This window comes from Staurois parvus, unplaced genomic scaffold, assembly GCF_062004578.1.
Source record: "Staurois parvus isolate SC_StPar_1 unplaced genomic scaffold, SC_StPar_1.0 ptg000613l, whole genome shotgun sequence".
Taxonomy (NCBI): domain Eukaryota; kingdom Metazoa; phylum Chordata; class Amphibia; order Anura; family Ranidae; genus Staurois; species Staurois parvus.
Window position 1 is genome coordinate 2053306 of NW_028318409.1, and position 20760 is coordinate 2074065.

At 40.0% G+C, this 20760-nt stretch overlaps 2 protein-coding genes across 4 annotated transcripts in view; one reads left to right on the top strand and one right to left on the bottom strand.

The window, feature by feature from the left end:
• The window catches only part of UBE3D (ubiquitin protein ligase E3D), a 242325-nt gene extending 223994 nt beyond the window's left edge, over nucleotides 1-18331 (bottom strand). Inside the window, exons 1-2 of the mRNA XM_089693096.1 lie at nucleotides 18122-18331; nucleotides 4018-4214 (exon numbers count right to left, since the gene is read on the bottom strand). Of these exons, the coding sequence (XP_089549222.1) occupies nucleotides 4018-4214; nucleotides 18122-18330 (406 nt within the window). The 5' untranslated portion in view covers nucleotide 18331. The remainder of the gene's footprint in view (nucleotides 1-4017; nucleotides 4215-18121) is intronic.
• A 289-nt stretch (nucleotides 18332-18620) lies between these two features.
• The window catches only part of DOP1A (DOP1 leucine zipper like protein A), a 119388-nt gene continuing 117248 nt past the window's right edge, over nucleotides 18621-20760 (top strand). For all 3 annotated transcript variants that reach the window (XM_089693097.1, XM_089693099.1, XM_089693098.1), the window contains exon 1: nucleotides 18621-18695. The gene's annotated coding sequence lies outside the window, so the exon portion shown is untranslated. The remainder of the gene's footprint in view (nucleotides 18696-20760) is intronic.

The following is a 20760-nucleotide window of genomic DNA, read 5'->3' on the forward strand; positions in this document are numbered from 1 at the left end:
ACTGATTGGCCAATCAGTGATCACAAGAACAGTAGTAAACAAGATGTCACTTCCTGACATCATAGCTTACTACTTGTGAAATCTGTGAATGATCACAGAGATCACATGGTACAAGGCTTGTCACAACAGCCTTGTACCATGTGACAAGCTGTGTCCAATCACAGCTCGCACAGTATTTCTCAAGGGCTGCAACAGGGGCGGACCGACAACTCATGGGGCCCCCGGGCAATAGGGGATCATGGGGCCCCTGTGTCCTTGCCTAAACTCAAAAAACCTACGAAAAGGGTACCAGGGGCATCTCATGGGGCCCCCTACTGACCCCGGGCCCTCGGGCAGTGCCCGAGTTTCCAAATGGTCAGTCCGCCCCTGGGCTGCAAGAATGTAGCCAGAGAGAAGGAGAAATGATTGCTTTTACAGCCTTTATGGGTGTAAAAGCAATCAGTGTTAAAAAAAAACAAAAACATCAACCCCCACAAGTATTACAGTGTCACTATGGTGACACTGTACTGCTAGGGTGACAGTATGAAAAAAAAACACAAATAATAATATAAAAAAAATAAAATAAAAATGTAAAAAACACAATTTGAAAAAATTATAATTTTTTGTTATAAACAAATTTGGGTTTTTTTTTTTTACTAAAAAGATAACTGAATACATTTTGGCCAAGATTTATGAAGAAAGATTATTTATTTGCAAAATGTTATAAGAAAAAACACTTTTGTTCTAAATATTTGGACTTTTTCATCTATATAGCAAAAAAACTAAAATCCCAGCGGTGAATAAATACCACTAAAATAAAGTTTTATCTGTCTCAAAAAAATACTAAAAAATTCACATGGGAACAGTGTTGCATGACCGCGCAATTGTCATTCAAAGTGTGATAGCACTGAAAGCTGAAAATTGGCCTGGACAGGAAGGGGGTGAAGTGGTTAAGGATGAACGTTAATGGTTAAGTGTTTGGGAAGGATTACAGGATATGATAAAGCTGCCAGCTAAAAACAGGTTATTTCCTCCAGTAGTGACCAGAAAACCATACAATAACGGATATACTTTGTATACAGAAAACCTCCAAGCATGCTTTTTTATTTATAATTTACAGAGCTAAAGCTATATGGCGTATTTATAAAAAATAAAATACCTACAATACAGCTTGTCATTTTGATAGAAAAAAAAAGCACTATTTTATTCCAAGCATAAAGAAGTCTTTAGCTTTAATGTACTGTATATCTCAAAACATTTGAAAAGTAACAAAAAATAAAGTTGCCATATAAAAACTGCAAAGACATCACTTCCACAACAAAAATGAAATACTCCTATAATAAGAAGGATAGAAGCAAACGGCATAATGCTTTTAGGAAGGTTTATTGGAGACACAAACAAACATTTTCTGTTGGACCCAGATAACACAAATCACTGCATTCTTCCATCAATGAAACTAGGAAATATGAAACAAGTCCTTCTCACAGCTATACACCAGTAAAACTGCCCACCACTGAAGTTTTACACAGAAGTTATTCTGTCGCTTGATGAGGGCCAACTACAACCAAAACCTATATTATTAACCTATTTACACCCTAGCATAGTAAAAAAATTCTGTTAAAAATGACAGCTTGGAAGAAAGCAGACACTCTTCTGGCAAGAACCACAGAAATGGCTTACCTAGGGTGCAGTGGGATACAAATGTAGACTTTTGCATAGAAAGTTTGGACATGCCCACCTACAAAAATGTACTGAACACTGAAGCCTCCCATCAAATTAAAGAACCAACAGCTGTGCTAGTTGTTTGCCTACAGAGTAAATATTGTATTTTTCTGGATATATTCTAAACTTTTGGTACCCTTCAATTAAATTCTGAAGATCCTGAATTTAACTAAATCCCCAAAAGTTATTTTCAATTAAATAATGCACAGTTTTAAAAGAAAAGTCTATCTTTATGACCATGTTTCATGTTACCACCATGTTAACATGAAACATGTTCACAGTCTGAAGTCCCCCCTTTATCCCAGCTGGCTCCTGTCATTTGTATTTGGCATGAGTGCCTCTGCATGCATCTTGAATGGAAAAGTCACCCCAGGGCAGAGGGATGATGTCACTGTACTTGGAGTGGATTGATGCTTCCTCCAGTCTGTACTGGAGAAATAGTCTGCAGGAACCAGAGTATTGCACATGTGATCCATGGATTTCAGTTGCAATGCTTTGCAGGCTCAAACTCAAATTTGTTTTATTAATCCATATGGGTCAGCTCCAACACCACTGCAAATTTGATATCTGAGTGGTGAATCCTGAAATGTGCCACAGATGTGAATCTGTTTCAGGGTGGATAAAAATCAATGATTTTTTTTACAAAATCAAAAAAAATAAAATCAGATTTTTTTTATTTAAAATCGAATTTTTTTAAATAAAATGCTTTTTGAGGAAAATATATTACCATCCAAAGGTTATTCCATCATGAAATAAAGATTTGTTTTTTAATTATGTAGAATAAGGCTGTATATGTTTAATTTTTTTGGTAAATTCCATTAATCCATTGACAATGTCATGCTCTTCCAGAGGTTTTTGTAAGATTATTGGGCAGTTTCTCTGCCTACAAGATATTATCACAGATGCTTGGTTTACTTTTGCAGTTTTCAAAACTGAATTTGACTCAGCGGAGATCACATGCCTCTTCTTCACAGCAAAAATGTTATAACATGAACAGAGTTAAGAAAAAGACCTTAATCCTAACTTCTACAAACCTATGAATACAGAATCAACCCCTTCAGTGCTAAGTTTCAAGAAGTTCAGTGAATAGAATAGAAACAATATTTTTCTGATTGTTTGGAGTGGAATAGATCTGCACAAGAAGAAAGTGAAACTAAGTGTGAGGAGGAAGGGGCTGACAGTCTAAGTTTCTTAAAATATATATATTTTGTTTAGCCAAATCAGTTAAACATGGATGTTTATTTAAGCAAATAACATATGCTGGAATGGTATTGTTTCAGTTGAATAAATCTATTTAAATTGTTATTATTAAGGTAATGATTATTTTTCTCCTTCCTAAGTACAACAGAAAAGTTGTCCAAATGTGAATGATTAACCTATTAAACTGGGGATAAAAAAACTAATATGAAAAGTTGTTATTCTAAAAATCTTCATCTACTTGCATATTAAAGTTATACCAGCAAGAATTAGTCTATGTAGAAAACTAGGATTTAAATCAAGCCTTACTGACTAGTGATTTAAATCGTGATTTAAATCAGTTTGATTTAAATCAAATCCACCTTGATCTGTTTACTTAATTACGCGATATATGACCTTTCTACAATATAGAGGGCCATATGGTTCTGGTAAGCCTATGCGAATCATCCATGGTGGAGGTCTGGTCACTCGCGTGGGATGCACTATATTAATATTTCGATTTTTGAAGAGCAGTACTTTTTGTTTTATAGAATCAATATGGGCAGGATTAATAAGGTGGAGTTAGCCTTTAAATTGAAATCATTCAAAGAAAATACCTTACCAGGTCACTCGTAAGAAATGCATTACAGCCTAAAGCTGAATGAAGTTATGAACCATCTGAAAATGAATCTGTGGGCGCAGAAAATTGGAGAAATAAGACAGAGAATGGCTGACCATACAACACCTGCATCCAATCAGATACAAGAACTGCTGGGGTATCCTTACAGCCACTGCTGTCAGAATACAATAGATGGTAGTGCAGATTTCTCCATCCAGACTGTTTAGCATTGCCAGGGCAATCAATAGGATTTCTCATTCTTTAACCAACAGGGCTGAACAAAAGAAATCTAAGAGTGTATGGCTAGCCTAAAGGGTACAGAATGCGTTGTGTTTCAAAAAGACCAGACACACTCCATGTTCATTACTGCCTTTATATGGATACCTGCTGCAAGATAAAAACATAGGCTCACACTCTTTTCAAGTTTAAAACATTTGCCAAAGTGAATTGTTGGTCTTGGATTAGGTTTTCAACAATCTGTTTCCATTAATTCATAAAGTCTTTGTTTACAAAGCCAGTACCTGTTTTGCAGTCAACGTGAGCCTTCATCCTTACATGCAACCCTTCTCCAGAGACGTGCTGTACATATCTGCATGTTGAAGGAACCAGCATGACCTCTTGTGGCAGATGAAGCTTGTCACAGCTATCCGGAGACTGAATTTGCAAAGCTGATTGACTCACGGAAATGTCAATTGGAAATCTTTTTCCTTCAAGGCCACTAAAAGACAAAACACACAAATAAAGAGTATGAAAAAGAGAGCCCAGGCAACAGGTTACAGCACACATTTCAAGATCTATTCAGGCTTTTGATGCAAAATAACAAAGGCAACAGTTTCAGGCATTCCCTATTCTTCATCAGACCACAAGGGAATACAGCATAAAAGATCAAACTATTCACTGGAAGCCAGTAGGATATGACAATCATATTAGTAATCATCAAGTTTACATATGGCAATAATACTATTTAAAAAGGCACATGACCCAGGATGTATACTGTATGCCAACAAAACTTCTCTTCTGAAGATAACTGGAAGGAAAATTAAATAATGTTAAAATAATTAAACAATAAACTATGTCCATTAAAAGAAAAAAAACTGATAAAGTGCAAAGAGAACAATAAAAAAAAAAAAACTGTGAAAACTACTCAAACTATGACAAACTGGGGTTTATTTACTAACACTGGAGAGTGCAAAAATCCAGTGCAGCTGTGCATGGTAGCTTCTAACTTCAGCTTGTTCAAAAGCTTTGTAAAAAAAAAAATAACAAAAAAAAAAAAACTGGAGGCCGATTGGTTTCTATGCAGTGCTCCACCATAACATTACACTCTCAAGTTTTATTACATTGACCCCCACTATTTGTAGGAGGTTTCAGCATTCCAATGGGGTTAATGGTGCACATGAGAGGCACTGGAAAGCTCTACTGTTGGAAAGCTGTGCTGAGAGACACAAATTTCTTGTTCCACTCGGTTGGTGAGTCTAGTACCCTGTGGACTGCCAAACTGTTTATTTACCTGTACAAGATACTCTTGATTTGTGCTGAAAAGAAAAAAACATTTTAAAAATAAAAGCTCTAATTGGCTAAAGGAAAGAATTATTTGGAAACCCGTGATATCTGACATGTTTGACCCCCTAAAATTACTAGGAATGTTTCCTTTGTTTTTTTCTGTAACGGACAGGACAGCTTTTCAGCACATATTCTGAATGGCGCACCAAATGCTGTGCAATTTTGCCGTGACTGTCATGCGACAAAATACACGAGAAACACCGCAAAATGTGCATCATAAAATTTGGTCCTTGAGCGTCTCTGACATGACAAACGTGAATTGGAAAGCCAAAGAAATTCATTTGAATGGCAATTTTAAAATCGTGAGTTGGAACCCGAGTTCTGGCTACAGGATATGTGATCAGGGCCTTAGTGCTTACATGGCTGCATAATTTGTTTGTTTTTTCTGCTTTGCTAAAAATTGGGGTTTTGCCACTTTTTTTTTGTGCCTGATTTTTCTACTGAACAAGCATTGCTATGGTCTATGGAAAGGTTAATGTTGAACAGATAAAAATAAAGCTGTTTTTTCCCCAAGTTCATCTCTAACTTAATTTGTTCTGCAGCCATATTGTTTTCAAAACACAAGCAATAACAAGATGTAATATCACGACCAGTGTTTGCTCATAACACTCAATAAAACTATTAAAACACATTCTAGGAATGGAGAAGGTGGACCTATCAATCATCTGTCTGTCCTCCATTCATAGATTCTGTTCATTCATAGACGTAACAGCTTCTATGACTGGATAAGCTTGGCAGACATCACTGGGCTCTCTTGATGACTGCCTGTCACAGCCCCTTAGTTCTATTAACCTCAGTGCTCCTCAGGATTATGGCAGTGGGGTTGGTGGAAGCATCAAACTAGGAAGATTTCACCAAAAGAAGGACAGCAGCACAATGGACACATCTCGCTTAAGGGTAAGTAATGGCCCTTGTGCTGATTTTCTTTTATTTATTTTGATTTAGGTAAACTTAGGCTTTAACCAATTAAAAAACGAAAAAAAAAAAAAAATTTAAATTTTTCAATTTTCCCTGTATCAAGCCTTTCACCAGAAACCAGGAGTTCATATTTACTGAAGCCAAGAGTGTCACCTTCTCATACATTCACCATACCATAAAAAAGCAACTTTCTTTAGAGACAATTTTGTTCAGTAGAGCAGTTATTCAAAGCTGAACTCTGAACAAGATTGATGGTCATTTTCAGCATTCAAATGATGTCGCTGTATAGGAGGCCATCTTATCACATATTAGCAATACAGGCACAATTTCCCATGACTTTATTTATGAATATGACTTTATTCATAGTCTATTCATATTTTTCACTACAGTGGTCAAGCTGGAAACACCAGCATTCTAATATCAGAGGGGCAGCATAGTGGGTAAATAGTTAGCACTTCCACCTGGCAATATTAGGGTTGTTGGTTTGAATCCCAACCACGGCACTTCCTGCCTGGAGTTTACATGTTCTCCGTGTGCCTGCGTGGGTTTCCTCCGGGTACTCCAGTTTCATCCCACACTCCAAAGATATGCTGGTAGGTTAATTAGGTCCTGCCTAAATTGACCCTAGTATGTGTATGTATGAATGTAAGTTAGGGACCTTAGATTGTACGCCTCTTGCGGGTTAGGGACTGATGTGAATGTACAATATATATAAAGCGCTGCATAAATTGATGGCGCTATACAAGTACCTGAAATAAATAAAATAAATATCAGTGAATAGGCAAGGGCTATGGGCAAATCCAAATGCGCCACATGGTCTAAGAAAGAGCCCCTAGAATACTGGTTCTTAGATCTGCTGTACTGGGCTAAAGATCTACAGTGACTGGTACATCATTGGTCAGTTCAGTGCAGTCAAATGTAAATGTCTACTGTGTAATGAAACCCAAATATTTTAGCCACAACTTTGTAAGTGTAAGGAGGTTAAGAACTGTTAAACTAAATATATATGCCTGGTTGTCATGCTGATCATATGGCTGCAGGACCAAGAACAGTATGCAGACCAGTTGTTTGGATGTCATTTCCTACATATTTGTTCCAGGTCAGCATTTAAAAAAGCCAAACAGCCATGAAACTAACATTTTCTGAAAATGGTCAACAATGGCAGCCTACACACATCTTTTTTGATAGATTCCCTTTAAGTTTAAAGAAGTTTAACTGGATATGCAGTGGTAGGGCAGACATACTTTGCTTTATCTTGAAGAAATTGCAGCACCTGCACAACATCCCACTGGGAGGCCTATACAGTGGGGATCGAAAGTTTGGGCACCCCAGCTAAAAATTTGTATTAATGTGCATAAAGAAGCCAAGGAAAGATGGAAAAATCTCCAAAAGGCATCAAATTACAGATTAGACATTTTTATAATATGTCAACAAAAGTTAGATTTTATTTCCATCATTTACACTTTCAAAATAACAGAAAACAAAAACATGGCGCCTGCAAAAGTTTGGGCACCCTGCAGAGTTAATATCTTGTACTGCCCCCTTTGGCAAGTATCACAGCGTGTAAACGCTTTTTGTAGCCATCCAAGAGTCTTTCAATTCTTGTTTGAGGTATCTTTGCCCATTCTTCCTTACAAAAGTCTTCCAGTTCTTTGAGATTTCTGGGCTGTCTGTCACACACTGCTCTTTTAAGGTCTATCCATAGATTTTCAATTATGTTGAGGTCAGGAGATTGTGAAGGTCATGGCAAAACCTTCACTTTACGCCTCTTGATGTAATCCCCCGTGGATTTCGAGGTGTGTTTAGGATCATTATCCATTTGTAGAAGCCATCCTCTCTTTAACCTTAGCTTTTTCACAGATGGCATCATGTTACCATCCAACATTTGCTGAAATTTTATTGAATCCATTTTTGCTTCTACTCGTGAGATGTTCCCTGTGCCACTGGCTGCAACACAACCCCAAAGCATGATTGATCCAACCCCTTGCTTAACAGTTGGACAGAGGTTCTTTTCATTAAATTCTGTGCCCCTTCTTCTCCAAACATACCTTTGCTCATTCCGGGCAAAAAGTTCAATTTTAACCTCATCGGTCCACAGAACTTGTTTACAAAATGCATCAGGCTTGTCTATATGTTCATTTCCAAAGTTCAAACGAGGATTTTTGTGGTGAGGACGTAGAAGAGGTTTTCTTCTGATGACTCTTCCATGAAGACCATATTTGTACAAGTATCTTTTTCTTGGTCTTGGATATTTTTCTTGGTCTTCTAGATCTTGCTTTAACTTCCACTGTTCCTGATGACTGCCATTTCTTAATTACATTCCGAACAGAGGATATTGACATCTGAAAACGTTTTGCTATCTTCTTATAGCCTTCTCCAGCTTTGTGAGCGTCAACTATTTTCAGTTTCAGTTTTCTAGACAACTGCTTAGAAGAACCCATGGTGCTGATTGTTGGGGCAAGGTCAGATGAATCTGGGCATTTAAAACCTTTGAGATTGACATCACCTGGTCTTCCCAGACGATGATTGAGAACAATCCATGACACTGGCAGGTCTCAGCTTTTCAAAGGGGGCAGTGCATGCTATAAATTCTGCAGGGGGCCCAAACTTTTGCAGACGCCATTTTTTTGTTTTCTGTTATTTTCAAAGTGTAAATGATGGAAATAAAATCTAACTTTTGTTGACATATTATAAGAATGTCTAATCTGTAATTTGATGCCTTTTGGAGATTTTTCCATCTTTCCTTGGTTTCTTTATGCACATTAATACAAATTTTTAGCTGGAGTGCCCAAACTTTCGATCCCCACTGTAGTTCCACAAAGTGTTTTCAGTTTGAATACTTTGTAGAGCACTTTATGACACCAGGGAGTTTCACCGGGTGTACGATACAATGTCATCCATTTAGGGCAAATCTCACCCACTAGTAGTCAGCTCTAAAAATGTGGGAGCTACCACTATGCAACCTGCATGGGACTATATTGATGGCAAAAAGATACATAGTTAAGGAACAGTTAAAAGGAAAAACAATGTTCTGTTAATTTTGAACAGAATTTTTTAACAATTAAATTACCAGTAAAAATACAAACAGTCTATTACTTTACTAATATACCAGCTTTAAACTGTAAATACAAATAATGGGAATGTGACAGATGTTCCCAACATAAAACCAGGAAAAAGCATTATTTCCTTTACAGATTATTTCAGCTGGCACCCTTACCCCTCCACACACATGCATCCCATGGCTTTCCTGCATTACAGTAGCTGAATCGGTCTCTTAAAACACAGACAAGTAATGAATAGTCCTGGAGTCAACAGCTTGAGAAGGGAGATGGACCATTTGAGCATGGGGTCTGCCCCAAAATGCTGACATAGCTATTGCTAGTCGGAAGGTGAGGACTGAAATGTCAGGGCAAGGTCCTCTTGCACCCAAGGCAAATATACCAAAATTCACCCGGTCCAATATTTTTAATTTGACACTACTAAAAATAAATGGTCAAACGTTTAAAAGATTTACATTCAAAAGGTAAAAAGAAGGAAGGGAAAAAAATTAGTTAATAAACATAACCAGGGTTGGCTAAAGTTTTAATTACAATCTCCCCAAAATATAGTATTGTAGGTGTCAAGCACTCAACCTGGTGAGGGACAAGGTGAAAGGAGGGGGAGGAGACGAAAGGATGAAGGAGGATATAGGGTGATAAGAGAAAATGGAGGCACGACAGAAATGGGGATGTGTATATAATATCTTCATTTCAGTAATCTGGATGTTTAGTGTTATAGTGCTCTAAGTGTTACTGAGCCACAAAAAAGGTAACTTCTTCCTCCATCTCCTTTCAGGGTGACATATCTCCAGGACATTCTGCAGCAGAATGGTTGTAGAGATATCTCCACAGAATAAGCAGGAAGGAACTTCTTGGAACTGTGTGTCACTGCTGTGCTCCAAGATGCATGCACACACTATACATGCAGATTATCTCGGTATTTTGAGAGCACAGTTTAGTATACAGGTTTGAACAGGCCTTTACAAGCCCTTAACTGCCCCTTTCTTCTATTACGCTTGATATTCTGAAAGTGATGGTTCAACAATGATAGACCTAGAGGATTACATCAATCATACAGAACGTAAGGCTCAAATTCATGTTAACTCCTGACAAGGACAGAATGGTGAAGGGTTAAATCATAGGTCAGATTACTGCTGGGTAACAAATTTAGGTACAAACAAGAGATCATCTTGTGCCACAAAGTATAGGCTACTACAAATGTAAAGGACCACATGTTCAGTGAAAAACCAAGTAAAACCAAGGTTAGTGCCCTGCTCTAAACAGGAGAGGGAAGGCCTTACATGGACGAAAGTGCAGAGATAGAGGAATGGATCTTAATTCTAATGTTGTTTGCGCAGTTGTTGTTTCCATTCAGGACATTAGTGGGTCCCCTTCATCAAAGCTACAAACCCATAGTGAAACCTTAGTAAGAACAAGAAACTAAAATGAGAGAATCACTGCAAGAAAAATTGTTGAGATAGTCATGTTGTTACCATTTTAAAATGGACACCTTATTTTCCTAGTCAAAATCACAGGAAACTATTTTCTGTTTTACATATGTGTCACTGTCAGGAGGATTTCCCTATATTTTCAGTCAAACAATGCATTTGTTTATGGTTCATTGAGGCACAAAGGAATGTAGTAATTCTTAGACATTTGGTTTATACTAACACCTACCGTTTTCTTGCTGGCAAACGGTCCCCATATAACCCTGCCTCCAACTATCATGCTTCACTTTTAGCAAAAGTCCTAGGAGCGTAAATGCCTATCCCTCAATGTTGCCAGGTAAAGCTCTGACTAGAATGTTCTTTTGGCTTTTAAATTCTTCCTTTAAGATAGTTCAGAGTTTTTTACAATAACTTCTATCAAGAATTTGAGAAACACTGCTTGAAGTCAACACTACACAGCAGTTTTCTAGATCAACATATCCTCAGAAACAACTTTGGAGGACTAACTGGACCCCAATGAACCAAAGATTGCAGGGTTAGTCGAGAATGTGACCTTGGCATCGTGGCACTTTCCAGACCTCTGTGTACTGTGTTATCTAGCTGCAGAGTGCTCTGTAGGTCCAGAAATGTGGTACAGCCTCTAGGAGTCACTCTGCACAGAGTTTAGTGTGTATTGCTAGAGAATAGTTTTTTTTTCTTTGGGAGGGTGCATGTGATCAGCACAAGGCCAATCAACACTGTCCAAAGGGTCAGGGGCCAAGCAGCCTCATAGGACAGTCAGAGGTGAAGGAAAACTACTACAAGATTTACCAGTGCATTTTATTCTGTAATTTGTCCTGTTTAAAATGACACTAAAATTATGATTCTGGTACAAAGCATTGTAAAGTTATTTACAAATGACCTAAAGTGGTTTTTTTCAGTTTTGTGTTTTTTTTAAATGTGATATGTGTAAATATATATTAAAGATGTAAAAAATATTGCAAATTAAAAAAAATAATAATTCAATGTTAATAGTTCAGAAAATAGAAAATGGAAAAAAAAAACAGCAGGAGAATAATAATTGAAAAGGAGAATAAGGAGTTAATTGGAGCTGATTAAAATAAACTAAGGGTTAATAGGGGGTTAAACAGAGGAACAGTTAATTAAACAAAAAAACAAAAAGCAAAAAACACTTTTTTTCTTTTTACTTGTCTGGTTGCTTTAACTGACTTCATCTGCAGATGGAAGCATACCTTTGATCTGCAGATAAACAGAAAGATACAAATGTAACAATGTCTCTTTGTATCTTTTTGTATTTGTGGCTGAGCAATATTGTTGCTAAACATTGTTAGGCTCCCTGCACATTGGCTTAACCACTTCAGCTCTGGAAGATTTTACCACCCTTAATGACCAGGCCATTTTTTTGCTATACTGCACTGTGCTACTTTAACTGGTAATTGCGCAGTCATGCAATGCTGTACCCAAACAAAATTTATATAATTTGTTCCAACAAATAGAGCTTTTTTTGGTGGTATTAGATCACCACATTTTTTGTAATATACACTAAAAAATACCAAACATTTTGAAAAAAAAAAAACTTACTTTCTACTATAAAACATATCCAGTAAAAAAAAAATCGAATTTATTGATACATTTTGGCCAGAATGTATTGTGCTACGTCTTTGATAAAAAAAATCCAATAAATGTATATTGATTGGTTTGCGTAAAAGTTAAAGCACCTACAAACTATGGGATACAGTTGCAAGAAAAAGTATGTGAACCCCTTGGGATTACGTGGAGTTTTGCATAAATTGGGCATAAAATGTGCTCTGAACGTCATCTAAGTCACAACAATAGAAGAACACAGTTTGCTGAACATAATACTACACAAACATTAGATGTTGCCATGGTTTAATTGCACATAACATGTAAACATTCACAGTGCAGGGAGGAAAAAGTATGTGAACCTTTGGACTTAACTGGTTGACCCTCCTTTGGCAGCAATAACCTCAACCAAACGTTTCCTGTAGTTGCAGATCAGACCTGCACAACGATCTGGAGTAATTTTGGACCACTCCTCTTCACAAAACTGTTTCAGTGTAGCAATATTCTTGGGATGTCTGGTGTGAATCGCTCTCTTAAGGTCATGCCACAGCATTTCAATCGGGTTGAGGTCAGGACTCTGACTGGGCCACTCCAGAAGGCGTATTCTGTGCTGTTGCAGCCATTGTTTTGTTGAATTACTTGTATGCTTTGGGTCATTGTCCTGTTGCATCACCCATCCTCTGCGGAGCTTCAGTTGGCGGACAGATGGTCGTACAGTTTCCTGCGAAATGTCTTGATAAACTCTGGAATTCATTTTCCCATCAATGACAACAATCCGTCCAGGCCCTGAGGCAGCAAAGCAGCCCCAAACCATGATGCTCCCTCCGCCATGTTTTACAGTGGGGATGAGGTTTTGATGTTGGTGTGCTGTGCCTTTTTTTCTCCACACATAGTGTTGTGTGTTCTTCCCAAACAACTCAATCTTGGTTTCATCTGTCCACAGTATATTTTGCCAGTAGTGCTGTGGAACATCCAGGTGCTCTTTTGCAAACTTCAAACGTGCTGCAATATTCTTTTTGGACAGCAATGGCTTCCTCTGTGATGTCCTCCCATGTACTTCATTCTTGTTTAATGTTTTCCTTATTGTAGATGTGTCAACAAAAATGTTAGCATGTGCCAGAGATTTCTGTAGGTCTTTAGCTGACACTCTGGGATTCTTCTTTACCTCATGCAGCTTTCTGCGCTGTGCTCTTGCAGTCATTTTTACAGGACGACCGCGCCTAGGGAGAGTAGCAACAGTGCTAAACTTTCTCCATTTGTAGACAGTCTGTCTTACCGTGGACACGTGAACATCAAGGCTTTTGGAGATACTTTTGTAACCCTTTCCAGCTTCATGCAAGTCAACAATTCTTGATCGTAGGTCTTCTGAGAGCTCTTTTCTGCGAGGTATGGTTCACATCAGACAGTGCTTCTTAAAACCAGTAAACCCAAAACAGGTGTGCGTTTTTTAAGGGCAGGACAGCTGTCAGCAACACATCCAATATCATCACACTGATTGGAGTCAAGGTTGGCTCACTCCTGGCTCCAATTAGCTCTGGGAGAAGTCATTAAGCTAGGGCCTCACATACTTTTTCCTCCCTGCACTGTGAATGTTTACATGTTATGTGCAATTAAACCATGGCAACATCTAATGTTTGTGTAATATTATGTTCAGCAGACTGTGTTCTTCTATTGTTGTGACTTAGATGACGTTCAGAGCACATTTTATGCCCAATTCATGCAAAACTCCACGAAATCCCAAGGGGTTCACATACTTTTTCTTGCAACTGTATATACAGAATTTTGAAAAAAAAAAATGTATTTACTACTAATGGCGGCGATCAGTGATTTTTAATATGGGAGTGTGGTGGGTAATCTGACACCAAAAGCACCAGTGACATTAATACAGTGATAATACTATACACCATCACTGTACTACTGACACTGGTTGGGAAGGGGTTACTATCTAGGGCGATCAGGAGTTAAATGGGTATCATACTATGTGTAATGCGTGTAGATCTATCAGTTTCTCATCCCGACCATGACTTGCTGACAGACATCCACTGTCTGCAGGCACAATGGATGCCAGCAGGGGGTGGGGAAACCCAGAAATAGGCAGCGGCGTACACATATGTACACAGTACATTGTGGGCCGATGGTCGTGAAGAGGTTAAAGAAAAAAAAAAAAAAAGGACTACTTCTAGTGGGGTTTGGTGTTTTGCCTGTAGAAGCAGCTCAATGTTATCCTATGTGTCCATGCACATTAGAACGTTTAGAGACATTTTTTACAAGTAGCAAAAAAAAAAAAAAACCCTTGTGTTTTTGAGAGCAGTTTTCCGGCAAAAAAAACCCTAAGGCCCCTTTCACATGGGCAGACCCAATCGGACCCTCCATTATCCGGTATTGAATGGCGGATGTAAAGGGATTTGTGTTCATTTACACCTGACCGCCCTCTGTTCTGATCCGCTAGGAGGATGGGGAACGGATCCCGATCTGTCTGTTTTTAGAGTATCAGATTGGAGGACAGATGGGTGTAAACAGAAAGGTGGTCCGTTTACATCTGACTGCCCATGGAGGACAGCGGGCTGCGTTTGGGTCTGCTCTACATAATAATGGACCAGCCATCCGTACAGATTCCCCACTGAGCAAGAAAAGTCTGCCCTATGGGGAAGGCATTTTTTTCAGTTAAAAGCCCAGTGTGCATGGACACTCAAACCGCTTTCTTTTTTTTTTTTTTACAGCTCTAGTACCTTCTGTGTACTCTGCAATGTAGCTGCAATTAATCTGAGCTGAATTGCTGTGTAATAAGAGAGGGGGGTTTGAGGCAGTAGGGCAGAAGGACTGGATGTGCTACACGTGCCCTATGTACAATGATGACCTTTTTGGCCAAGTGTACCATGTCCAAAGTCTACAACTGGTTAATGCTCCTCACCATCACAGATTAATGTTTACCTATAATCTGCTCAGTAAGTTAGTCTGGCTTTTCCTCCTCTCAGTAAAATGGTGAGACCAACATCTAGAGCAAGGGTTTCCAAACTTTCAAAGCAAAAGGCCAATTTACTGTCCCTCAGACTTTATGGGGGCCGGACTGTACAATTAGAAGCAAAAAAAATCCTATCAGTAGGAAAAGAACAATGTCCCATTTTTGGTGTCAGTGGGAGGAATTGTGCCCCATCATTGGTTTTAGTGGGCTCCATTGTTGGCGTCATTGGAAGGAATCGTGCCCCATCATTTGTGTGATTGGGAGCAATTCTGCCCCATCATTGATGTCAGTGGGAGGAATTATGCCCCATTGTTGGTACCTATGGATGAAATAGTGCCCCAAGGGCCAGATGAATGCAAGCGAAGGGCCGTGTCTGGCCCCCAGGCTGCAGTTTGGAGACCACTTATCTAGAATTTAAAAACATTTCTACAGTGCAATTTCTGCTGAGAGCAAAGATGTAATTTGCAAATACTGTGAGAAGAAATATTCTTTTCCAAATGCTACAAGGATGACAAAACATATCCTTGCATGCCAGAGGTGCCCTAAGGACATTAAAGTGGTTCTAAAGGATGAAGGTTTTCTACCTTCATGCATTCTATGCATGAAGGTAAAAAACCTTCAGTGTACAGCTCTAGCCTCAACCCCCTTATACATACTTGAGCTCGATCTTTATCCAGCAATGTGCACAGTGGCTCTCCCGAGTCTCTCCTTCCTTATTGGCTCAGACACAGCAGTGGGAGCCATTAGCTGTCAATCACAGCCAGTGAGAAGGGAGTGGGGAGCAGGGCTGAGCCATTCTCTTTGTGTCTTATAGACACAGAGGTGGCTCAGGAGCGAGCATTCACAAGTGCCCCTAGAGCAAGCAGCTTGTTCTTGGGGCACTCAGCTAGCTCGGAGGAGCCAGGGGCACCAACGGGGGACCTGAGGAGGATCGGAAGCACAGAGCAGGTAACAATAACATGTTGGTCATTTAAATAAAAAAAAAGCTGAACCTTTAGTATCACTTTAGAAAATACTTTATGGAATGAATTGATGAGGACCATAATGTTCTCATCCCTGAAACACTTTCTGCTGCTTCTGAATCATCACATCAAAAGCAAGTGTAGTGTATTTACTTAATAAGCTGTACATTTATTTAAAACAGGATGCATATATATATATATACACACACACATTTATTTTTATATATATATACACACATACACACACATATACACACACAACACACATACATATACAAAACACACACACTTTTATGCATTTCATGTTACCAGTGTAACAAAATGACTTTCAATCTGATCGAGTGATCCCAGTCATTATATCTGATCCTGTCCTGATCAATACATAATCACCCCTTCACATAACACACACACACTTTTAGGCATTTCATATTCCCAGTGTAAAAAAATGATTTTAATTTGTAAAACTTCTCGACACGGTTTTTTAATTTTTCTGAAAATTTAAATTTTTCCAGAAAAAAAAAAAAAAAACAGGGAAAAAGTTATTTTCCTCATGGCCTCATCATTTCCTGGACATTTTAAATCTGTAACTGTGGGTGGGGGGCTTCAGGAGCAGCAGGGACTGTTCTTGTGTGGAGAGGATTGGAGGATTACACCCTGGTCACATCGGGTGTGACTAGACATGCGATTTGCAAATCGCATGCCAACTCACACCCTATTGTCCACAATCAGAGTGGTCAAGTCGATGCGGTTCTGACTTGGTCAGAGCCGCACCGATTTCCAAAGTAGTACATGTACTACTTTTGATGCGATTTGCATAGACATCTGTGTCAGATGTCTTGCAAATCGCACCTGAAATCGGCATCTCACCCGACTTTGAAATCGTGCGACTTCACTGGAAGACGCACGATTTCACAGTCGGGCTTGATGTGACCGGGGGAAGGTTATGTGAGTACATCTCCCTTCTCCAATCCTCTAAACAAAAACGAGCAGTTAACCCTTGCAGTACAGGCAGAGCCCCACTATAAGGGAAAACTTTTTTTTTTTTGCATTTGAAATACTTCTAGCCTAATCCTATTACTCTGAATGATCCTTTGTGAAGATCCCCCACACATCTACTTCCTTGGATTCTCTGACATGTACTCACTGTGCCCTGTGAGTAGGCACTGCTGTGTCACACATTACACAGAGCCTGCCTTCTTAAAGCTGAGTTCCACTCACTCTGTAAAAAAAATACAAGTCAGCAGCTACAAAAATTGTAGCTGCTGACTTTTAAAAAAACAGCCACTCACCTGTCCCACAATCCCGTGTTGCCCCCGCCGCAGAACATTTCACCAGCCGTCCTGTATTCCAGGAGGCCGGCATCTTCAGTGTGGGCACCCGGCTGTGACAGCTTGCGGCTTCACAGCCGGGTGCCCACTGCGCATGCGTGAGTAGCGCTGCGCTTCTTGAATGGTCCCGTAATCTTCTGGGATCTGTCACGTGTCCCACAAGACTTTGGGGGGGGGGGGGTAGGAGGACAGCTTTCCATTTCCGATCGCAGAAGTGGGAGCGGGTACCTGTCAAATTCGGGTACCCACTCCCCAAAGATGCCAATCCCTAATGTGGAACGGGGGTCCAATCTTTAATTGGAACTTCCCCTTTTGGGTGGAACTCCACTTTAACTACTGAGGTGCTGAGAGGCGTTTCAGGAGGCGGAGTCAGTACAGGAAATACTGCTTGCAGGCAGCAAGGTACCTTGGGATTTGTAGTCCTTAGAAATGGAAAGTAAACAGCAAAGGAGAAGATGCAAAGCATGCAGGGAATCCAGTGAAAAGAAATGACCAGCAGACAGACAGCACTCACAACATGTAAGGAGACTTGTCAATAATGAGTATTGTTATTATTGATGTTATAAAATGAAGGTGTATGCTCTCATCATAGGTCTCCTTTAAGCTGCTGTTTTCATTTGTCTATAATAAGAAGAAGAGAGTAAAGACAAAGGATCCTCTGTATGTAGTGTATATATGTATGTATATAGAGAAGAGGGGTGTGCCACCTGTGCCGTGTTCTCAGATGTACACACACTATACCAGAGGATGTGACATTAGTTCAGCACTATGTACAGGCACTACATTTCAGCCTCCTAGCAGAGATCATAGGAATACAATTACCCCAGGATCAGGCTGCCAGTCTGCATGTTCTTCCTGATCTCCAGTCGCAGCCTAGAGCCCATGTTTAGTGATCCCGCCACCGTCCCAGCATGCAGGAAGCTCCGCCAGTGTGATCTGTGCTCGCAGACGGTCACTGTAGCGCCACCCTTCGGTCTTGGGCACACACTGCACCCTAGGAGCCTGTCTGCAGCAATAGTGGGAGCTGTCATCTGAGCTCCCCTGTACATCCGCTGAGCCTGGGGCAGCACACACTTTTAGATGATAGCAGCGATCGCAAGCACCCCTCCTTGTCAAAGCTGTCATTTGCAGCTGCATGCACTGATCGAACTATGTGAACACATCGTGACCTGCTTAACACATGACACTGTAATACACTGTACTCTCTCTGGCAGTTCGAAATGTAATACCATTTGCAATGACTTAGTATGGGCAGAGCTCCCGTCTCAAAGATGGCCGTGCGGGGTGCAGCTCTGGACTGGACTTCCTGTCGCATACTCCGAACATCTCTCCCCCTGGCCTGGTTTGCTTTCCCGATGCATGCTGGGAGCTGTCAGCTGAGCGCAGCACTGCACAGGTGAGAGCCCACTCAGATGATGCCGGGACGGGGCAGGGAGCCGTGTAGAGGTCACAAGGATGGCAGAGGGGAGCTGTCATCATCCCCGGGCACATGGCTGCCCAGAATGGAACGTGTGGGGGCTGTGCGGGGGTCATACGGGAGAAATGACATCGGGGGTAATAGAGAGTCATAGGAAGACCTGGACATGGCATCTAGTGCTGGGATCACCCCTGTCTGCCCGGCTACTGATTGGTCTATGTGTGTATGATCTACTATAGAGATCACCATGGTCCTGCACAGATATGGTGTTCATGAAGTCAGAGCTGGGGAGGAATACAGATCTGCTGGATGTGTTCAATGTAATAGGTTCCATCAGCAACAAAGGGGGTTGGTAATGTGCTGGTGACAGTGCTGCTCAGCTATGCAGAAGTATTCCACCTGAAGAATCATATCTGTGAGGTCATGTGAAGGCACTGTCATGTGTTCATCAGCTAACATGATCGGGATCAGGCCTTGTGAAGGTATGATCATGTGTTGGTAAGATCAGAATCAGATCGCTATCATGTATAGATCACTTCATGTGAGGCATGAACCTGTTCTGATCAACACATGATCAGGTATCATATTTGGGATCACTTATAGATCAGGTCATGTGAAGGAGTATTCAGGACAGGATCAGATGTAATGACTGGGATCACTCGTAGATCAAGTTATGTGAAGGTGTGATTATTCATTGATCAGGACAGGATCAGATGTAATGACTGGGATCACTCGTAGATCAAGTTATGTGAAGGTGTGATTATTCATTGATCAGGACAGGATCAGATATAATGACTGGGATCACTCGTAGATCAAGTTATGTGAAGGTGTGATTATTCATTGATCAGGACAGGATCAGATATAATGACTGGGATCACTCGTAGATCAGGTTATGTGAAGGGGTGATTATGAATTGATCAGGACAGGATCATATATGACTGGGATCACTCGTAGATCAGGTTATGTGAAGGGGTGATTATGAATTGATCAGGACAGGATCATATATGACCGGGATCACTCGTAGATCAGGTTATGTGAAGGGGTGATTATGAATTGATCAGGACAGGATCATATATGACTGGGATCACTCGTAGATCAGGTTATGTGAAGGGGTGATTATGAATTGATCAGGACAGGATCAGATGTAATGACTGGGATCACTCGTAGATCAAGTTATGTGAAGGTGTGATTATGCATCGATCAGGACAGGATCAGATATAATGACTGGGATCACTCGTAGATCAAGTTATGTGAAGGGGTGATTATGTATTGATCAGGACAGGATCAGATATTACTGGGATCAAGTTATGTGAAGGGGTGATCATTTATTGATCAGGATAGGATCAGATATAATGATTGAGATCATGTATGGATCAGGTGATGTGATGGTGTGGTCATGAGTTGATCAGATCAGGAATCCTACTTGGGATCCCTTAAAGATCAGGTAATTTGAATGTGTGGTCATTTATTGATCAGGACAGGATCAGATATAGTGATCAGAATCCTGTATAGATCAGGCCACATGAAGGTGTGATCTTGTGCTGATCGGGTCCAGATCAGTTCATGTGAAGGTGTGATCTTGTGTTGATTATGTCAGGATCAGATATAATGTTCAGGATCATGTATGGATCAGGTCATGTGAAGGTGTGTGATCATGTATTGATTAGGTCAGGATCAGACATATTGATTGGGACCATGTAGAGGTCATGTCATGTGAAGGGGTGATCTTGTATTAATCAGACCGGGATCAGATATAATGATCATGTGTGAATCACCTCATATGCATGGATGATCATGTTTTGGTCAGGATCAAGTATCATATATGGGATCACTTCTAGACCTGGTCATGTCAAGGTATGATTATGAGTTGATTGGATCAGGATCAGGTATCATACTTGGCAGAGAAGAAAATTTGGTTGGCCGCACATACAATAAAATCACCTTTATTTGGACATATTCAATATAGACACTCCAAAATATACAAAAGAGGGAACATAGCACTCCAGCTAACGTGTTTCACGCCGCCATCAGCGCTTAATTATAG